Raw genomic sequence first — 19956 nt, 5'->3', positions numbered from 1 at the left:
AAACTGGGCATTGTCTCGTGAAGCATCCTCTGCCCTGACATAAAAGGCAGTGCGCTGGCTGCCCAGCTCCAGAACCTTCCCTTTGTTGTTGTTGGAACACCACAGAGTGCGGAGGGAAGAGGAAAAAAAGGGGGAACGGGAGTGCGGTGGGGAGCAAGGATTAGCAAGGAACACAGCAGCACCAGCTGTGGACACAGTAGAAGAGAGCGCAGTGGCCATCTGGACTCTTCCTGGCTCTGTGGGAAGCACAGGGAAGGCATTGGAGGGTGTGGGCTGCCCTCGGAATGCATCGCTCCTGGATGTGCCACCTGGACTTGTCCTTGAAGGCCACGCTTACCCCCACCACCACCACCACCACACACACACTAAAATGTCTAGGTGCTTTATAACTGTTAAGGGCTTGCAGTTTTCCTGCTTATTTCTGGTAGCTCTCTAGATAGAAGATTCTATCAGCTTCTTTTCCAAAAGACCACGACCCAGTCCCTTTTTGGTTGGGAGAGTTTACCTGATTAAGCAGTTTCCCTTTGAGTGGCGTGGAAGAGCCTGTAAAACCTGCCTTGCCCTCCTAGCGTATATTACAGCCATTTGAAAGTGCCTGAGGACATTATTGGGCCTTATTTGATGCAGTAAAACATCTCATTTAGTCCCTTAGCACTGAAGATATGTTTCAGTGCAGCTTTCCTCCGGCACCTGATTTGTTACTGCAACAGTGGGAGGGAAGAGACGGGATGCAAACTCATTCTGCGGGCTCGAGGTTCTGTCCTTACCGTGATTTCCCTTCTGATACTAGCAATTTGAGAATGATATCAGTATATCTACACCTTTTTCCTAAGGTATGTGCTCGGAGTACTCAGAGCTGTCACCCTCCACCTGCCCAGTGAGATGAATCAAGCCAATTAGTCCATTTTCCAGGTGGAAGAATGGAGTAGCAAAGGGCCCTGCCAGCATCACAGGGGTAGACATCAGTTACCAGGCATCTTTCTGTTGTTTTAGGTCCCTAAAGGATTAATACACAAAAGGGACCCTGTGGGTTTTCCCTGGCAGATTTCTCTCTAGAGCACATAGTGTAGCTAATGCAGCTAATACCAAATCGGATTTGTTAATTGGGATGGACTTGGCCTTTCATCCCACCTCTGTTTAGGGATAAGTGTGTGAATAGCTCTCTCCCCATGCACATCACCAGATGGCATTTGGGTGCAAGCTGTCACTAACAAGATGGCAGAAAAGCTTAATCTGGGTGGCTTACAGCAGCTATCTCCCTTCACTGGCCCTGCTCTTGGTTCAGGTTTGGAAGGGGGAATGTTTATTACACCCCAAGCCAAAGATTATGTTAGAATTTGCTGCTGCTGCTGTATTTGCCCGTCACCTTTCTGCTCAGGAATCCGCTTTCACCCCGGTGGATCTGCATTTCCTTTTGTATCTCAGCCCTCCCCCCCTCCTTCCTTTTCAATACATATGTAGTGGTGGAGAGGAAGTATAACATGATTTTAGGGCTTGCATTTCAATTTCACTGCATTTTTATGGGACAAGCAGAGTCTCAGCTCCTGGAGTTATTAGGTTAGTATCTAAAATGGGTTCAGCATTGTGGGTCTTATTGTTTAAAATAAATTAGATGGCCCCCTCCCACCTTCCTTTCTCCTCCTTCGGGATGAGTGGATTGAGGCAAGGCCCCCAGAGACTAGTTGGAGGAATCCTTGCGTTCTGATTAGTTTTGTTCTCCCAGCTTAATTGTAGGGCTTCCTTTCTCTCATCATGGGTGGCGGAAGTGGCTCTGTCCTACCCACCCCCATGCCATCCCCTTTTGCTTTAAGAACTAGATTATCACAATGCGGCCTTGTGAATCAATTTTCTCTATGTGCTGATGAAAGTGTAATTCATTCTTAATCAAGCAGCCTTGCTGCTGCAGGCTCTGTGCCCGAATACATTTAGTTCCCTCCCATCACTTTGGGAAACAGGCTCCCAAAAAGGCCTTTTAGAGGAGAGTGGGGGAGAGAGTTGTCAGTGAGCCCCCTGCTGCGTTTTTCCAGCAGGGGGCACTCTTGGGAACAATGCTGGAGGAGTCTGCAGCTGGAAGCCCTCTACTGCAGTGGCAGGCTAGGAGGGAATGGTGAGCCTGGTGCTTGTCACAGGTGCCTTCCAGGCTCGCTGTCTCTGGACCTCGGGGCCATTTCTCAGGAGTGGGCAGTTGCCAGATCCTTGTATCTTGATGGGCTGCCTGAAATCCTCTCGCAGTGAGCAGAAACCATCAAGTCTGCATATTTCCTACATGCCTGGGTTAGGGAGAACTTGCCTAGTACTAGGACCTTCCTAGGGTTCAGAGGAGCCAGCGTCTTGTCTTTTTAAGGAGACAGATATGTTTCCCAAAGTTGAACTTGTTTAGAGTGGGTGGATGTGTTCATTTGGTCACACCACACGTTTGGGTAGCATGAGGAGATTAAGCTCTGCCAAGTGGCTCCCTCTCCTGCCCTTTAAAGCCTGGTGGCTGTTACAAACAAATGGCAGTTTGATGGTGAGATGAGCAGGAAGAGGTGACTCTGCCAAACTTGCATCTTTTGATACTGGGCTGGAAGAAAGGGCCAGGCCCAACAGGTGGATCAGAGCCCCCCATAATGAAAAACCAAACCATATAGGTCTGCAGCAAAAAAAGAAAAGGAAATTTGTCTCCTCAGAATGGAATTGGATTAATGACAGACTTGAACAGCCGGTTTAGTCAAGAGAGAACTTAATTCCTCCTGTATTATTCACACGGCTGATTTTAATCAGATGTGAGGAGACAGCTGGAAGAGAGAAGCGAGTCAGCCTGGTGTCTGGTGAGGAAACTTCGTGTTCTTTTAATCATTGTTAAGGAACTGGCGAGAGCACTGTGGTTGGAGCCTTTATGCAGGGTCCATGTGGTTTATTGCTTCCGGAAGGAGCTGGGCATGATCTCTAGGACTCCTGTGGTTGGCCATTGTCTGGATTCAGTTTGTGAGTTTGGGACAGTGCAGGGCAGACATTATATTCACTTGTCTTCAGAGGGATTCAAGAAAGTGGACCAGATTCTGCAGATCCAGAAGGATGCAGCTGTTGTCTGCAAGGCCCTGCATCTCTACCCACTTCCTTAGGCTTTTCTCCTTCTTCTGAAATTTGGAGGAGACCTCTTCCTGGACAGCCTTGGAATTTGGCCATGGCAGTGTACTTGGAGAGCCCACACCCTGTGTGCTCGGGAAATTCCCCTCCCTCTTCAAGGCACTGCCCACCACCAGCCGGTCTGGCTGGGGGGTGCAGGGGATATTGTTGGATCACTACAGGGAATGGGAGGGAGGGTTGCTCACAAGGCTGCCTGCAGGTCTCCCAGTGTGACATGCAGGAAGCAAGGGCCTCAGTTGAATCGTGTGTGGTACCCCTGTGTGCTGTGTGGAGAGAGCCAGGCCAGTTACTGAGCAAGAAGATGGACTAAACATTGACACAGGCTCGTATACCTTAAGGTGTGAGGGTATCAGGAAACCAGAGCAGTTGTTAGCTCATTTTCATGAGTATACAAAGAAGACCCAGAAACAGTTTATTTTATGAAGAGTTAGCTTTGTGCCATTTCCTCTGAGCCTTCTTCCCTTTTTATGAATACCTCCTGCCTGTAGTTGTACTATAAATGTGACAGTCATTGAGCTTTCTAGAGAGCGCAGGTGGTGAAGGATCCCACAGGTGAGGAGAGCTTGCCCAGTGGAGTGGAGGCTGAGCGGAGGCCATAGTGCAGCTGGCAGATGCCTGAGGGGAGGCCTCCTGGGCTCTCTATAGAGAACCTCCTTGCCCCTGGGCCTCTGCGACCCCACCTGGAGGAAAGAAGCCCCAGGCTTATCCTTGCAGACCCTCCTCTCAACACCTGCTTCTCCCACCCGCTCTCCAGCACCAGCTGTGCCTTTCTGTGTAAAACTCCAGGAGCGCTGGCTGGCTCAAGAGGAGGACATTTTGATGTTTAAGATAAAGGACGCTGCTGAGGTGGAAGCAGGTAGAATCTGCCGTGGCGACTGGAAGGGTTCCAGCAGTGGACAGGCAGCTCGTGCAGTAATTTCCTCCGATGACAAGATTCCTGATGGAATTGAAACTGCCAAGAATTGTACAGTACGGGTAAAAGGTGGGCATGGTGGCAGCCGGGTCTGCTGCAAGCTGAGGCAGGAGGCTCCCAGTGCCCTCGGTGTGGGCTGACACGTTCACTGCCTCTGCCCAGTGGCTGTGCCTCCCCCTCTAACAGTCTAGTGCATTTTGGAAGATTGTACTCTCTCCTCTGGCCGAGGCCATGTGTCTGTGGTGCTTTCCTACTTCTGCATGGCCAGAGTACTTGACTTCACTCAGCATCTTCTTTGGGCTGGGGTACAGCCTTTGCTCTGCAAGATAGGACATCAGGCTGAGCCTCTGCCATGCAGTATGGGGTAGGGATTGGGGAAGCATTTGCCCATCGGAAGAGGACCTTGCATCCCAACAAACACATGCTGAAGCAACTGGAATTTGGCACTGCCCAAGCTGCCAAAACCCTCCCCCTGGCACCTCGAGGGGACAGCCAGCACGCAACTTGGGTAGAGGATCCAGGAATTCTTGGAGCCAACATTGTACAAATGGGCAGGAGGCTCGCAGAGGCCCCCGCAGCCTGGGCTCCCTGCCTGGGGAAGTGGCCAGGACTCTCAGGGGCACCCACTTGCCCTGCCTCAAAGGCCACAAAGGCCAGTGCAGTACACGACCCTGCCTTCACCTGCACCCCCTCTAACCTGCACTCTGCCCTGCGCCCCCACTGGAAGGAGAGGAGCCAGAGCTGAGGGAGGAGAAGAAACGTGACCCTGCTATTAGTAATAACAGCTGTTGCAGTCTCGTCGTGCACCAGGCATGGTGCTGAGCACTTCACAGCATTTCCCAGTCACTCCACACGTTCCCCTGTGAGGAGGGGTCTGTTGCCACCCCCACTTCATGGTGGGGAACTGAGGCCAGAGCGAGCTGCCTGCCCAGGACCGTCCAGCTGGTCGGTGGCTCAGACAACTTTGGGTCAGGTACTCTGGTGTGTGGAGGGGCTGGGGGCAGGGATCCATCCCCTGCAGGTTCCCTGTCCCTCATGAGCGGGCCTGAGGTCTTCATTGGGAGTGCAGGAGCAACCTGACCAGAGACATTGGGTTTTAAACCTTTTGATTTAAACTCTTCCACCAAGAGGATTTTTGTCCCAGTGGCTCTCTAGTTCTCTTTATTCCGCAGTTACCATCCTGGTTCCCATTATCACAGAGCACATAACTCCTGGTCGTTCTCCACAATTTCATTTAAGGAGAAACCTATCCAAACTCAGCTCCCTTCTAGAGGGAGTTCCGTTTCAGCAAAGAAGTGAAAGCTCTCTCCATTCCCATCATCTGGGCTTTCCAAAGCGCTTTGGAAATTGGTTCCGCTGAAGAAAGCAGCTCGGATGCCTCCCCACAACCAGCTTGTTAGTCGGGAACTTCAAGGCCAAAACATTTGGCACAATTTAAAGAGTCAGCTCTCAAGCTGTCTGATTTTGAGCACACTGGTGCCGCCTGCCTTTGATGGTGAAGTGGTTGGTTTGGCATCTTCCTCCCCCGCCCGTTGGAGAGCTGCGGGTGCTACTAAGGACTTTTGAGATTCAGAGACTGCCAGAGGTTAAGGGAATGGGTCCGACCACCTAGCCTGCCCCTGTGGTTTAACTCCAGAGGAAAGAGGTGCAGAGAGGTCACGGGCGTCCACTGAGGCCACACAGTGAGCTGGTGATGGGGAATTAGCGCCCAGGCCTCCTCAGCCCCACGTGGACCTCTCACCTTTCTCACACATCTCACCATTTCACTATCATAGCCAATTTCTGTCTTATTCACTCAACAAACATTGTTTGAGCTCATACTAGGTGCAAGGCACTAATATAAGTGGTTTAAGAGATGTGAAGGTGAACACCATGTACTGGGTCCCCCTCCCTGAAAATTCCCCTCTATAAGGTCCCAGAGCTGGATATGACACATTGTCTCGCCCAAGTAGTTGCTTTCAGGAGTAGAGAGGGAGCAGAGCGCTGGGCGGGCGGGGGTGGGGTAGGGGGTGGGGGGTTGTACCAGATACTTCTGTTTGGGGAGATCCTGGGAAATGGCCTATGGAGTCAGGTAATTGGGGTTTAGCAGTGCAGGAGGTCGAAAGCTAGTGCCTCATCCGCCATGCCGAGAGCCCGACCGTGGGAAGGCCATGTGGTTTCTGGGCAAAGCACCGAGCCGAGTGCACCATCTCCCCACCCAAGCCAGCCCCGCCTAGAGAGCCCATTGCTTCCCAGCTTGGGTGGAAACCCCCTCTCAGCTGACAGGTCACTGGCAAGTCTGCTTTGGAGCCACCTGGAAAACCAGGAATGGAAGGGCCAAGTTTTTCCTCATCTGAGGCAGGCCTGCCTTGCCTCAGGCCATGTCGCATTGCCTCAGCAGTGTCCCCAGGGCATGAGGACTGAGACCCTTGCGCTGCCAGGGTGGTGCTCTGAGCTCTGGAGAGGGCGGACATCCCAGGCTGGAACCTCCACAGACAGCACACCACAGAGGCACCTTAGAGGCTCTCAGAGACGGAAACGTGAAAATCTGTTTGTTAAAATGTCTAGGGATCTCCTGCCCTCTGTGAAAAGGCGATGTTGACGACCTTTTCCTACTGACATGCTTCTGCCCACTAGCCATCCCTTCTGGCATGTCCTCATTTGTCACCTAATTTGAGCTCTTTGGCAAATCTGAAGGCTTATTTGGGATTGACCACCTATTTTACATCTATTTGAACCATTTTCCCTTTCACTCCAAACTGCCTTTGAGGTTAGTCCACAGGCAGGATGGCCTCCTGCTGTGCAAGAGCAGACATCTAGTCCTCCTTTTAACTTCCTCTCTGCTTCCTTGCAGCTCACCTTGCAGAGCGCCAAGTCCCGAGTGGCCTTCTTTGAAGAGCTCTAGCAGGTGACTCAGCCACCCCGGGATCTGTGACTTCTGCTGCTCCCGACACCGGCAGGATGGGTCAGACACCATGGGAGCCATCCGTAGGTGTGCTGGCTGGGCGCTTCCATGGGCGCTCTGGAACTTAGCCCAGCTGAGTGGAGAGCCCAACCCACTTCATGTGCAATTGCCTTGAACTATGACCCTGCAGAGATTTCGCTCATGGGTTCTAGTTCTCCTGACTTGAGTCTTTAAATTTCTTAAGAAGTATTTGTTTTTTTCTTGTCTAACGTGTGATCCCATACTTCCTTCGTCAAAGGCACCCTGAGGTGTGTGTCTTACTGTCCAGTGCTGACCTCCCAGCCTAAGCTAGGAAGTGGTTGTAGAAAGTGAAGTGTCTGGAGGACAGGAGGCTGGCGCCAGCACCCCCAACCCCACGTTTCCAGAACATTAATTTCCTCCACTAGTGAGGAACTGGTGTGCAAAGAAGCATGGCTCGCCCAAGCCCAGGCCCAGAGTGGCCTGTCTGCCTGCTGGACATCATCGTGAGCTTGCTCACAGTCCATGATGAGCCAGGTAATAGGTCCCCAGCCCAGGCACCCTCGAGGCAGCGCTCTGGTGCCAGGTGGTGGGGAGTAGGAAAGGCCGCTGGGATGGGGATAGACTAGGCAGAAGCTATGACGAAGGGCCGGCTGCCAGCAGAGGGGCCGGGAGGCCCGTAGAGCCGTGTAAGAATCTGCACCGTACAGAACACTCGCTGTCCTCCTCCTGCCACCTCAAACCAGGGTCCGAGAGGCAGGTGGGAGCCACATGTCTTTTCCATCTCCCTTCAGCCTTACCCTTTCCTGCCTGTGGTGGGCTGGGGGACTCCCTAGTCATGCTCCAGTCAGCACCTGGTAGCTTGGCTGTGACAGGGGGCGCTCTGCAGGGCCCAGAGGCCCCACAGGTACTTCTCGGTGGCCCAAACCCCGAGCTCCACTGGCCTCAGCCGGCGTTGTTAATCTGAATCATCTTTTCTCTTGGCCATGTGCCAGTAAGCCCCTCCTAACCCATTGTACCTGGGTCTCTTTTACTGTTGCCCTCATCTCCCAGAGGTCTTTTATTTTTTCCTTTGTGGGCTGCCTTTGTGGGGTCCCTTTGTGTACCTCCCAGCTTGAGCTGGATGTAGGTATCACGGTCAGTGCGCTGCACCCGCTGGCGCACGAGTCTCCACCTTGCCAGGCAGCAAGCAGGTCATAGACCACCCACGTGGCCCACACTGGCTCCTTGGTCTGGGGCTACTTTCTTGCTCTTTACTCTGTGGCTTGGTGGTGCTGCTGTGACCCACTGAGCCATTCAGATCCTTTCAATGGGGCTGTTATACAGAGCAGGTGATAGATAAGTCCTAACCAGTGAAAAGATACTTATTAAATGAAGACGTGTGGAAGCTTGGAGATTTCCCGAGAGCAGGTGGTCTCTGGCAATCCTATGTGGTTTGAGAAACAAGCTCACAAAGATCTTGCCTTTTTTCCATGGTCAGACTGACTGAATGGCATCCTGGGCTGGCCGCCACCTTTTTGGGCCAACTTACCCCGAGAAAGCCAGCCCTGTGCTTCGCCTCAGCCCCTTAAAACACACAGTGTGAGACTCCACATCTGGACGTTTAAGTGTGGATGTCTGTGGCTACAAGAGTTCCTTTGCGTCTCCCTGTCCCTCAAAAGTCTCTTCCCCTGAGATGTGAGGGCAGTTCTTACACATTTGTAACATAAGGTCTGGCTCTTGTGTTGAGGCTCTGTCTCCTCAGGCTCACCACTTGTCCCTGAATGTCCATGACAGTTACTTTCCTCCTGACCTGTAAATTAAATGTTTAACAGTGGCTGTAGGGCCAGGAGCACAGTGGTAGTTTATAAAAGCATTATCGGGCTTTTTTTTTTTAAACTGCCATGTATATGTCTGGAGTCCGGGAAATGCCAAGCCGTGTGGCCACAAGGGAGCTGGCTGGCATATGAGCTGTGGCAGGATCGCCCTTGGGCCTGGGGAGCAGACTCGAGAGGCCAGCAGAGCCTCGCTCAGCCAGGAATACTTCAGCTCTCTTTGGAGGAGAGAGCTGGTACGTATCTCCCAAAGATGTTTGGGGGAGTGGATGGTGGCCCCCAGAAAGGTCTTGAGCCCCACTTGTAGGAGAAGAATGAAAGGAGAGCTTGGTTTCCAGCGGCTTGTGCCTGTGGCTTAGGTGACTGTTCTTTTTAAGTGAATATTTTTAGGGCTGGGAGCTTATCAAGTAAGGAAGCCTCTGAACTCCATTGAGAGCAGAGCCCTGGCCATGAGTATGTTATTACAAGCACTTCTGAGGGTTCTTAGTCAGAAGGACCATTCATGAAGTCACTGCCCAGCTAGTGACACTCTGTGAGGCTGTGTTGTCAGCCCTTAGCTGTTCACACAGACGACCTCCTTCATCCTGATCGAGGCCTCGCCTCAGCCATAGCAGCGCTCTGACCTGCGGCATCCATCCACTCAGTTATTCATGTACCCTCCAAGCTCTGCTAGACAACACCCCGTGGCATTATATAACACTTCTTAAGTGACTGCATTTTGTAATCTCGGGGACAGGTTTCTCTCTCTCCCTCTCTCTCTTTCAAATCAAAATGGCCAAGTCCAGAGTCTGACAATCAGCGAAGGTTGCTCGCTGACAGGGCTGGAGGCTCGCAGCCCCTGGAGCGGGTGGCCTTGGTGGGAGGCAGCCTCTCCCAGCTGCCCTGGGACTAGGCTCTGGGCTTCCAGGGACACTCCATACCGTTTTCAAAGATGTCAAACCACACTTCTTCCTGTGGAGCCAGATTTTCACCTCCTGTCAGGGCCAGACCTTGGAAGGCTATTTTCTGTTCTGGGAGATTGTTGTAATTTAAATGATTATTTTAATAAAAATTCTAAGCTGTAAAAAGTTTGTCTTGGACTTACTCAGCTTGTTGCTCAGGCCACTGAGGTGGCAAGACAGGTTGGGTGGCGGGGCCAACTCTCATGGCTTCGAGGGCAGGGGCTTCTGCCTGCCCAGGATTTCAACTCCAGCCCTATGTCTCTGGCAGTAAAAAGATCACCTTTTCTGGGCCGATGACAGCACCCCTTATTGTACCTTCTTCTGGGAACTCCCCTCTTCCTGTGGGGGCAGTTGGGGTCATGAAAGGGGCCCTGGACCGGGTCCCAGTGCCTATGAGTTTCCTTTTCACACCCCCTACCTGTTCTCAGTTCCAGACCTAAAAACTAGGGGACTCGGCTGGACGGTCCTTCCAGGTGCTTCTGCTTTCAGGTTTCCCCATCTGGGCTCAGGAAGAGGGAGTTGGGAGGCATGCAGAGCCTCTGTCTGCAGGACAAATGAGGCCCAGCTGTTGTCACAGAAGCACACGACATTCTCACTTGAAGTTAGGAACTACTGCTTACAGAGCTGATGGGATTTTTTGTCTGTTTTTTAAATCAATAAAAGTCCTTCATAAAAACCAGAACTGCTTTAGGATAACCTTATCCCAAATCATACATCCAAAATCACAGAGATTAAAGTGGCACATGTGTTACCAGGACTTCTAAGGGACCACAATGCTTCCTGCCACATGTCAGAATGCATTTCAGGTCTCATACAAGCCAGTAAGGAAAATAACCTGCCAAAATGTATAAAAATTTCTAAGAATTTGGGTTAAGTATAACCAGTTTTTTATATTTTTGGAAAGATATGTTTGAGGTTATAAAATTAGAAATTGTACAGTTGGTAAACTTTTAAATTTATAAAATTAGTAATGACCATTTTATAAGATAAATAATAATCTGAAACTGCTTTGTTTCTTAAATGTAGATTATTATTTTCAGTGATTGGAAATAGTTTGACTTCCTATGTAGGGTGAGCCAGAGAAAGTACTTCATAAATAATGGTCATTTGAAGCTATCTAGACAATATTTTTACCTAACTTTTTTTTTTTAAGCCAACCTCTGACCCCCCAAAAATAATATGCTCACGGATCCCAAGATCTCTGTTAAGTGGGGCTGGAATTAATAATGCTCCTTATTATTTTGGCCTGGGGGAGACCAGTAGGGTTCTACTCTGCTTTTCGTTCTTTGTTTTGACCATGCTGCAAACCCAAAGCTGTCGGCTGACTCTTGGTGCTTAATTGTGGTATTTGCAGCCTGGTCCCCTGGAATCACTGAGTGGCTCCTTGTGGACTCCCTGCCAGCACTTGGTCCTTTGCCTTTGGTCCTCACCTGAGAGCTGAGTGCTTGGCCACTGTTTCTGGAGCTGCCCACCCCAGAAGCCTTTGCTTTGGAGGACCACATAGGGGGCCAGCCATGTATAACGACAAGTTGTCAGCAGGACTCTAGGGGAAAGGTATTGTTGAGAAGATTGCTGCAACCGTGTCTAATCCAATTTCTTGCACGTCTGGGGAAGAGAAAGAAGCCATCCACCTATTCTCCGTTTCCCTCTCAGACAGCCCAGGCAGCTGAGAGAGGCCACGGGCTCCTCTCCCCTCCCGGGGCTCCCTGGCAGCCTGTCATTGCTGCATTATGGCAGGATGCTGCGGCCGGCCGCAGTCCCAGCCCGACTAGGGAGTCTGGAGCTCGCTTATAGGGAGAATAGGCCAACCCCATTCATCAGCACTGTGAGGACCCGAGCTGACTCAGAGGAACCCCCACCGTGTCCTCTCCTGGTTTCCATTTGATGCCCATGTCTCACTGGGATGGTAGCCCCAGAATAGCTCTTGGCATGTTGCCTCTGAGCCGAGGAAATGAAGACATCTCCTGAAGAGCTCTGCAGTCTGAGCAGCAAGAGTCCACCTGGCCAGTCCGCTAAGCCACACGCTTGCTCTGGGCCACCCCCTTCCTTGCAGGGCTAGCTAGATGCTTTGCTTCCCAAAGCCTGTTTCCCTTTCTATAGAGAGGGTTAACAGTGATGCTCTCTGAGTGCCTTTGGGACATTGTCAAAATAACATGAAGAACAGATACAAAAATTACAGACTTCTAAGAAAAAAGGCGTGAGGATAGGTAGCAGCATTACCATTATTTACAAATAATAGAAGTAATGTGCATGAAAGAACATGCAATCTTTTCTTTACACCTAGCCATGGGGCGGGCTGAGGAAACCACGTAGCTGAGAGACTCAGGGCTCTTCCTGACTTGGAACTCAGGAAAACCTGGGTTCAAGCCCCTGCTCGGCCACTTGCTATCGGTGTGATCCTAGGCAAGTTACCTAAGTTTGGGGCACGGCAATTTCTTTATCTAAAAGTGGAGTTTTAAAGGGTTTTATGGGATTAATAATGCCGGGAAAGTCCTACACACACTGCCACTCAAGGAAGGTGGCTCTTTTTCCAGATGTTTCCTCAGGGTGGGAGTGGGGGTTGCAGGAGGAAGCAGAGAAAAAAGCAGTGGTGACCCAGAGGAAGCCCCGACTTGAAAGGACCAAGCCCACCAGTGGCCCCCAGGTGGGCCCCATCCCTCCACCTGCACCAGGAGCTTAATGAACCTGCATCTGGCCTGTTTGTCCTTGTTGTGTTTGCCCAGTGCCAGCTGCGAAGCCTGGGAGATGATAGATAACCGTGGCTGGGGCTGCCTGGAAAGGATGTTCTGATTTGTCACATTAATACTCGCTGCTCCGGTCAATAATTTACTGGAGGCTTGGGTGGGAGGGGGGCACTCGGCTCTGTACCTGGACCTCCTCCCCAAGGCTCTGGGTACCTGGGCCGTAAAATCCCAACCGCAGACACCAGGGAGGCACAGCAGTGACCTAATTTTCTCTTATCAGGCATAAGGAAGAAGTCCCCGTGGAGTCTTGCCCATTTCCAATATAAATAATGTAATTCCCCTGCCTCCCTGCTAGGGGAGGAAGGGGCAGCCTTTGATCTGAAGGAATTAAGTCAGTAAACAAAAGCGAAGAAGGCTGCGGAGGCGGCTCCTTGTAGGTACCTGCTGTGCCATTTGCCCTGAGAAAGAGGAGTTAAATTCAGACAAGTGAAGTGGACTGTGGGGACAGACTCGCTCCCACCCACCCTGCCCCTGGATCTCCCTGAAGTCTCCCTTTATCACCAGCTGAGCCCCAGGACATCTTCCTGGGGCCCCAGCACGCGCCTGCCGCAGCCCAGCCTGTGCATGGTCCGCCCCAACCCTCCCGGCAATGGCCCCGCTTGTGCTATTTGTAATTTTTAGTGGAAGAGGATAATTCTAGGATCCTCAGTCCAGGGTCCCCAGGCTGGAGAAGGGCTCCCTCTGAGGGAGGAAGAGGTTCTGTGGCTGCCAGAGCCACTAAGACCATGCCCCACAGAGTGTCACGCAGGCTTCCAGCCTGCACTTCAGGAGGGCAGGCCATGGGTTCTTGTCCCTCCAACTCTCTGCCTCCGGCTGTGTGGCCTTAAGTAAATCCCTTCCACTCTCTGAGCTTTCACGTCTTTGCCTACTCAGGGTCAGGTTTGGACCAGGGAAACTCTGAGGCCCCTTCTGATTCCAATAGTCTTTTATGTCGAACTGGTTTCTAAAGGAATTCCGCAAGCTGATCCCCCGGCCCTGTCAAACCAGTTTCATCCTCCAGGGAGCTGAAGGGAGAGTGACTGACCTCGTATCTATCCCAAGAGGCAACGAGCTGGATTAGGTCCTCTGAATGCACAGCCAGCCTCACCGCATCCCTTCTAGCCCCACATGCCTCTGGCACAAACCGTGGAGTGGCAATTGCGGTGTCAGCCCCCAGGTTAATGTGAAGGGCAGTGGGCAACAGGGCAGGGGGTTGGCATGACTGCTCCGGACTTCCTGCCACCTCCTCCCCAGCAGTGGGCCCAGCTCCAGTGAGCCCAGGGAGAGGATGAGGTGACAGGTGCTGCACTGTCGGCCAGGCCTCCTTTGACAGTTGCTCTGCCCCAAAATCCACGGGGGACCTCCCTTTGTTGCCCACGCCCAATCCCTCCCGGAGTCTTCTGCTCCTAGCCGTAGTTCCTGAGGCAGAATCTATTAAGTCCTTCATATTAGCCAGCAAAGGGAGAAACAACCCTCTTTCATCTTAACTGGAGTGAATTTGCATTAACACCTGGGGAGTTCTGTTTGCCTTGAGAAAGCACATTGCTATTCTGAGCTGCACACGCTGCGGAGCTGGTTGCAGTGTCCTATTCTTTTATTAATACGGCTTCTCTCTCCTCCCTCCTCTTTCCCATGGAAGGGGAGAGCCGCTGGGGATGCCACGGCTCCCCCTCCACCCCCGTAGGAAGGTCCTGGAAACTCCAAGAAGGGAGAGCAGGAAGCAGCTCCCAGGTGGATCAAGCTTCTTCCTTCCGCAAGACCACCCAACTCCCCAACTCCCCAACTCCAGGAGGCCACCAGGCTCCCAGGGTAGCTCCCAAACCCGAGGCCCCCATTCTCCAAGTTCTGCTGTGGCCAGTGCCTGCTCAGCATAGGGTGGAAGGGCTCCAGAAGGCAGACGGGGCCCACTTCGCGGAGCTCCTTAGGCAGGGAAGGGGATGGGGAGATGCAGATAACTCAGGGACAGCTCCTGCAGGGCTGGGGCACCCCAAAGTCGTGATGTGGAAGTCACAGCGTTACAGGGAGGCCCGACTTGGAGGCTGCTGTGTGTCTGCCTGAGGGCACTGCTCCCGGCCCTCCAGCAGCAGGGCCAGCATCATCACCTCACGTCCCGGCAGGCAGTAGTAGCTCCTCGATGCAACTTAGGGTGATCACACCTGGGAAATGTCTGGGACAGTGTGGGTTGGACGGATCTTGGTTTCAGGTCTCAGATCTGGAGACTGAGGTTCCTGAAGAAGAGAAAGTGGGGGGCAACAGTGGAGGGAACAGCGAGCAACAACATGCCTGCCCTCTGCCCCGCCGGCCTTCTAGTCTCCAGAGACTCAGCTCCTCCTCCGAGTCCAGACCTGGAATGGACATGAGCCTTCTCTCTCTCTCTCTCCGGCTCCCATGGGCACAGAAGCTGAAGGAAGCCGATAGTCCCGGATGAGCAGTGAAACACCACCACCCCCTACCCCACTGATCCCAGGAGATAGGGCAGGGGAGGAAAATGCAAGGCTGACATGTGGGACCGGGCTCCATCTTCTTAGGGGTGGGGAGCTGGTCAGAGAGAGGGTCCCACAAGGACCGTGAGCGGCACAGCAGAGCTGGAGTGGGGTGGGGGACCACCCCCAGTGCTGCTCAGAGGAGAGGCCTTGACCTCTCAGCCCTCACATTCCTCTCCTGCATGATGGACTCAATTCCTGCCGACCACAGGGTCATCATGGGGCTTGAATGGGAACACAGATACCACGTTCTGAGCCAGTGCCTGCTGCAGTGAGAGTTTATTAAATGATGCCTGCCGCTGAGTGGTTATAGCTATTTTACTATTAGCTTGCCCTGACTCAGTTATCAGAGGAGACAGCTCAGGGAAACAGGGGCCATCTTTCGCCAGGATGGGTTCTCCTGCAGCTCTCCCTCCCGCTCTTGCACCCTGAGCGGCTGGGGCCCTCTCCAAACCACCCGGAACTCCCCCCTGCCCCACCTCCCCACCTCCCCTCAGTGGATCATGAAGAGAGGGGCAGGAAATACTCCCAGCATTGGGGTTCTGGCTCTTGTGGGTTGACATCAGGAGAGGGGCAGGTGGTTACAAATATCCCCAAGTGGGTGACGGCTGCATCTGGCTGGGCACAGCCCCTCGGGACTTGGAGAGGAGTCTAGAGAGTCTGGAGTCCTGGATCGGTATCAGCATTCCAAGGGCATCCCCAGCCCCTCTGGCAGTCTGCTCACCCCATGCAAGACTGGGTCCATGCTAGGTGCCAAGTCTGCTCTCTCCAGTGACATTTACCGGCTGGGAGGTGGCCACCCAGACGTGAAATCAGTGCCAGCCTGAGGATAGCCCACTTCATTAGAGGCGGCTCTGCTCCGCTGTGTAGGTCAGCACAGGGCAAGCACAGCCTCCGCCCCAAGCCCTCCAGCTCCTCTCAGGCCACCCAGCCCTACTGCCTTACACAGGAGGGCAGGTCCCAACCTCTCACCCTGGCACTGACCCTGGGGTCAGGGACACAAACATCCCCCTGAGCACCTGCTCTGGCCAGACAACGAGGAGGATGGAAATATTAACAACAGTGATCTGTGTTGGCCAGGCCATCCTTGGTCTGTCTCCTTAATCCCCAGCCGTCCCAGGAAGGCCACATGTACGCTGTACTGTATACACCAGCTCCAGTTCGTGGCAGTGGCTCCCACTTAGGTCATTTCCTGGTGACATCATGAGAGCCTTGTGCAGTCACCGTTGCTCCCACATGAGACAGCAAGAGGCTGAGGTTCAGAGAGGCCAAGTGAATTCTCAGAAATGAGGTTTGAACCCCTTCCTCCGGCCCAGCTCGAAGCAGACTGGACGAAGTCCTCCTCTCACATCCCTTGGGTGTGGCCACAGGCCCTCTGACGGGGCTCAGCAGTGGGGACAAGACCCTGGGCACGACAGGTGTGAGAGGGACTGTCCAGAGGTGGAGGCAAATTCTGGGAGGAGAGGTCCCAGTCCCGGCCTCAGCCCCAGGAGGGAAGGAATTGGGGATATGCGGTTGGGCTTGGTGCTGCCGGGCGCACGCACTTGTTCATTCACCTGCCTCTCCACTGGCAGCTGTCCATGGCAGGGCCCTGTGGACCTGGCAGAGTCCTGGGTGCAGGCGTGGGCTCCGCCTCTTCCCAGCTGGGGGTCCCCAAGCAAGTCACCTCACTGCTTTGGCTCCAGTTTTCAAAGCTGAAAAACGGGGTCACTTATGTCTGCCTTGGATGAGTAAATGAGACAATGTGCTGAAAGTGCTCAGCACTGTGCCTGCCACCGAGCACCCCACAACTGCCAGGGAACACGCACACACGTGAGAATGATCTCCCATCATTCTCATTTATCTAGCATGTTGGACACGAAACCCAGTCCTGATCCACCTGTAACTTCCAGAGCAGCTGGGGCAAGCAGGTGGCCAAAACCTTCTTGTCTAATTACCCTGTGCCCAGCAGAGAGCCTAGCACAAAGTAGGTGCTCGGTACTGATTTGCCGAGTGAATGACGGGGTCTTGGTTTTCCCGTCTGTGGAATGAGGATCTTAATGTGCCTGAGAATCTTACCCCACTTGCTAGGCCGTTGTGCAATTCAGGTGAAATTATGGCTCAGAAAGCATTTGTTTTTATAATTAGAGTGCTGAGGAGGAGGAGGAAAAGAGGAGGAGGGAGGTGGTGACTTCCCAGCAAGCAGTGTGGGGGCCGAGAGAGAGTCTGGGGCATGACGTCCCCCTTGCCAGCTGGTCAGGACAGCTGAGCTATAATCATCATAGTGCCTGGTCATCAGGCCACCACCCCCTCTCTCAGCCCCGTGGCCCAGAGGAGCACCCCGTCAATGTCTCCTTTTCCCACCCTCCATCCCCCACAACGACCTAGACAATTAGCCAGTCCTGCCTGAATCCGCTGGCCCTGCCACTTGAAGCCACCACAGCCTCCTCCTCCTCCGCCAGCCCGAGGAGCCGGGCAGGGGTTGCAAGACAGTCATGAGCCTCAAATTTGTGAATCCTCTCCTCTTCTGTGTAAGGTGACACTGCTGTATCCCCATTTTACAAATGAGGACCTTTTCCCAGATGCCAGAGACTTGCCCAGGGTCACGCGAGTGAATCACAGGACTGTCACTCAAACACTGGCTGAGCTGGTCCCAGAGTTCCCACTTCTAACTTCCGCTATCCTCCTCCTCGCTTCAGCTTCCCCTGCGCGCTAGAGAGCTGCAGACATCCTGAAGTTTGCAGCCCTGTGGAGCCTGAGAGAAGGGCTGCCGCCTGCTCAGCCTCTCCCAGCGTCCCAGGGACAGCATGATGAATGAGGATCCCATGGGGGGCAGGTGCATCACGCCCACACACGTGCGGACCGACCATCGGGTGATGGATCTTTTCCTCCTCTCCCCTCCCCAGGGGCTTGGCTCCATCTGGTCAGGCACAGCGCCAGGCTGATGGATAGACTGCCTGCTGGGCCACCCTTGCTGCCACTGTCACCCACATCCTTGCTGCTGTGCTCCGGGATCAGGAGGGTGGCTCTGTAGTCCCTCATTCAGTCATTCAACAAACACGTCAAGGGCCTACTATGTACCGGAACACAGAGCAAGCAAGACAGTGTGGCCAGTGTGGTCACAAGGCAAATAGAGGGAAGCTATGAGAGCCAGAGGAGGCTCTGACCAGATCTGAGGGACCAGGGTGAGGGGTCTGACTAAGGCAGGAAGAGAGCAGCTTAGATAAAGGCCTAGAAGTGAGAAAAGGCAAGGCATGTTCACGAAGTTTCGACAAGTCAGGATGACTCAGGCAGGGAGATGAGATGGGGGTAGGGGATCAGAGAGGGCCAGGGAGTGAGGCCAGGTTGGGTGAGAGGATTGAGGAGCCAAGTCGGCACTTCCAAAAGACCCTGCTGCTGCCAGGGGAGGGCAGCTTGCTGAGGGTCTGCAGAAACTGAGGAGCAGAGGGAGGTCCTGGTGGGTGGGACTGGAAGAGTCAGTGGAGGGGAGGCGTGTGAAAGACTGGAGCAGACAGTGGTCCCTGCAGGAAGCCAGGGGCGGGGCTGATAGAATTAGCCCCATTTTAATAGATGAGGAAACCAAGCCTTGGTAATGGGGAAGGACTTGCCCAAGGTCATGCAGGGAGGAGAGGCAGAGCTGGGCTGGAGGTAGGGTTGTGTGAGAGCCGAGAGCCCCTGCAACCCCAGCGTCCAGACCACGTCCCCAGGCTTAGCCTGGCTGGGCATGGGTGTCTGAGGACACCCCCACCAGCACCAGCACTGCCTCATTCAGGGAGGCAGCTGTCCCTTCGTGCTGCCACGGACAGGAGCCAGGCAAGAAATATCACATCATTAAAATGACAAATCCCTTCACTAACTGAACTGGAAGGCCTGTCTCCCTGCCTCCGATCCCTTCGGTTCCCCTCTTTCCCTCTCTTCCCAGGCTCATAGTCCCCCCCAGACTGGCAGGAGAGCACAGGTGGGACCACCTTGTCCCTGAGATGACCTTGGGTCTCCAGCCCTCCAGCAGGGACCCCGGAGGAGTGTGGGGCAGGAGTGAGGGTTCTGTTCCACAGCCGAGGACGCAGGCTCAGAGAAGGGACGAGACCCTCCAGCGGGGGCCCCCTCCTCTGCAAGAGTCCTGGACATTGGCCTCGGGTTAGCGCCAGGCCATATGAAGTGGGGGCTGCCCCGAGTGACCTCAAAGGCCTCATCCAACTCTGGGATTCAAAAACCATGTCCTGCCCCTACTCCAAACAAGTCCAGAGCAAGACTCACCTTCCAGAATAGTGTTCCTAGCCCATGATCAGCTACAGAGCCTTTCTTCAGGGTCAAACCTGTCTCCCACCTGGGACATTTTCTTGTCTGAGCCTTACCCTGTGGAAGACGGGGCAGGGGTCTTTCTCCTGAATTTACAGGCAGGCACCCCAGCAGCCTAGGCAGGCTGCTGCCCTGGGTTTTCTCCACATCTGACAATGTGGGGCTGACCCTGTTTTTTTTCTCTTTTTTTTTTTCTTTTCTTTTTTTTTGACTAAAGCTAAGGCCGAAATTGTGCAGGGCCTGGTGCATGCTGAGGGAGCACATCTCTCCCACACCCACCCAGATACATCCACAACTCATCCACGCCTGTATGTGCGAAGTCCACACGTGCAAAGTGCACTGCGCACACAGATGCATGTGCCCACAACTGGCCACCTGCTCTGCCCCGGCCCTGGGTTCTTGGGCCTCAGGTATTAAGACCCCTGCATGTGCATTTCCACCCTAGAACATAAGCGTGCACACACACCTGGCCACAGTTGCACCTGTCTGTACTGACATGCCCACGTGCATCCTTGCAAGCCTATACCCCTCACGTGACCACCAGATCTGTGTCGTGCATTCGCAGCCATTGGGAGCCCCATGTGGGGTCCGGGATTTTTGGGAAGCAGGGTAAGTGAATAGATGCTGGGAGACACCTCTCAGATCTGCAGGCAGCCCTGGTTCCCAGAATGACCCCCCCACCCCCAATCCCCATTCCTCCTCCAGGCCCAGGCAGCAAGGACACGCTGTCCGTCCGCCTGGTGTCCTGGTCTCCTTGGACGCAGACAGAGCCC

The 19956-nt window shown here is 53.6% G+C and overlaps 1 protein-coding gene across 4 annotated transcripts in view; it reads left to right on the top strand.

Moving 5' to 3' along the window:
- The window catches only part of NF2 (neurofibromin 2), a 69698-nt gene extending 59873 nt beyond the window's left edge, over positions 1–9825 (top strand). For all 4 annotated transcript variants that reach the window (XM_036220421.1, XM_036220420.1, XM_016164323.2 and 1 more), the window contains one exon: positions 6876–9825. Coding sequence is in view for 2 of the 4 variants with exons in the window: in XM_036220420.1 (XP_036076313.1) it covers positions 6876–6926 (51 nt within the window). In the remaining 2 variants the exon portion in view is untranslated. The remainder of the gene's footprint in view (positions 1–6875) is intronic.
- Positions 9826–19956: the final 10131 nt, after the last annotated feature.

Source organism: Rousettus aegyptiacus, unplaced genomic scaffold, assembly GCF_014176215.1.
Source record: "Rousettus aegyptiacus isolate mRouAeg1 unplaced genomic scaffold, mRouAeg1.p scaffold_m13_p_5, whole genome shotgun sequence".
Classification (NCBI taxonomy): Eukaryota; Metazoa; Chordata; class Mammalia; order Chiroptera; family Pteropodidae; genus Rousettus; species Rousettus aegyptiacus.
Note: the sequence above shows the minus strand (reverse complement) of the source record. Positions and strands in the feature narration are given on the sequence as shown.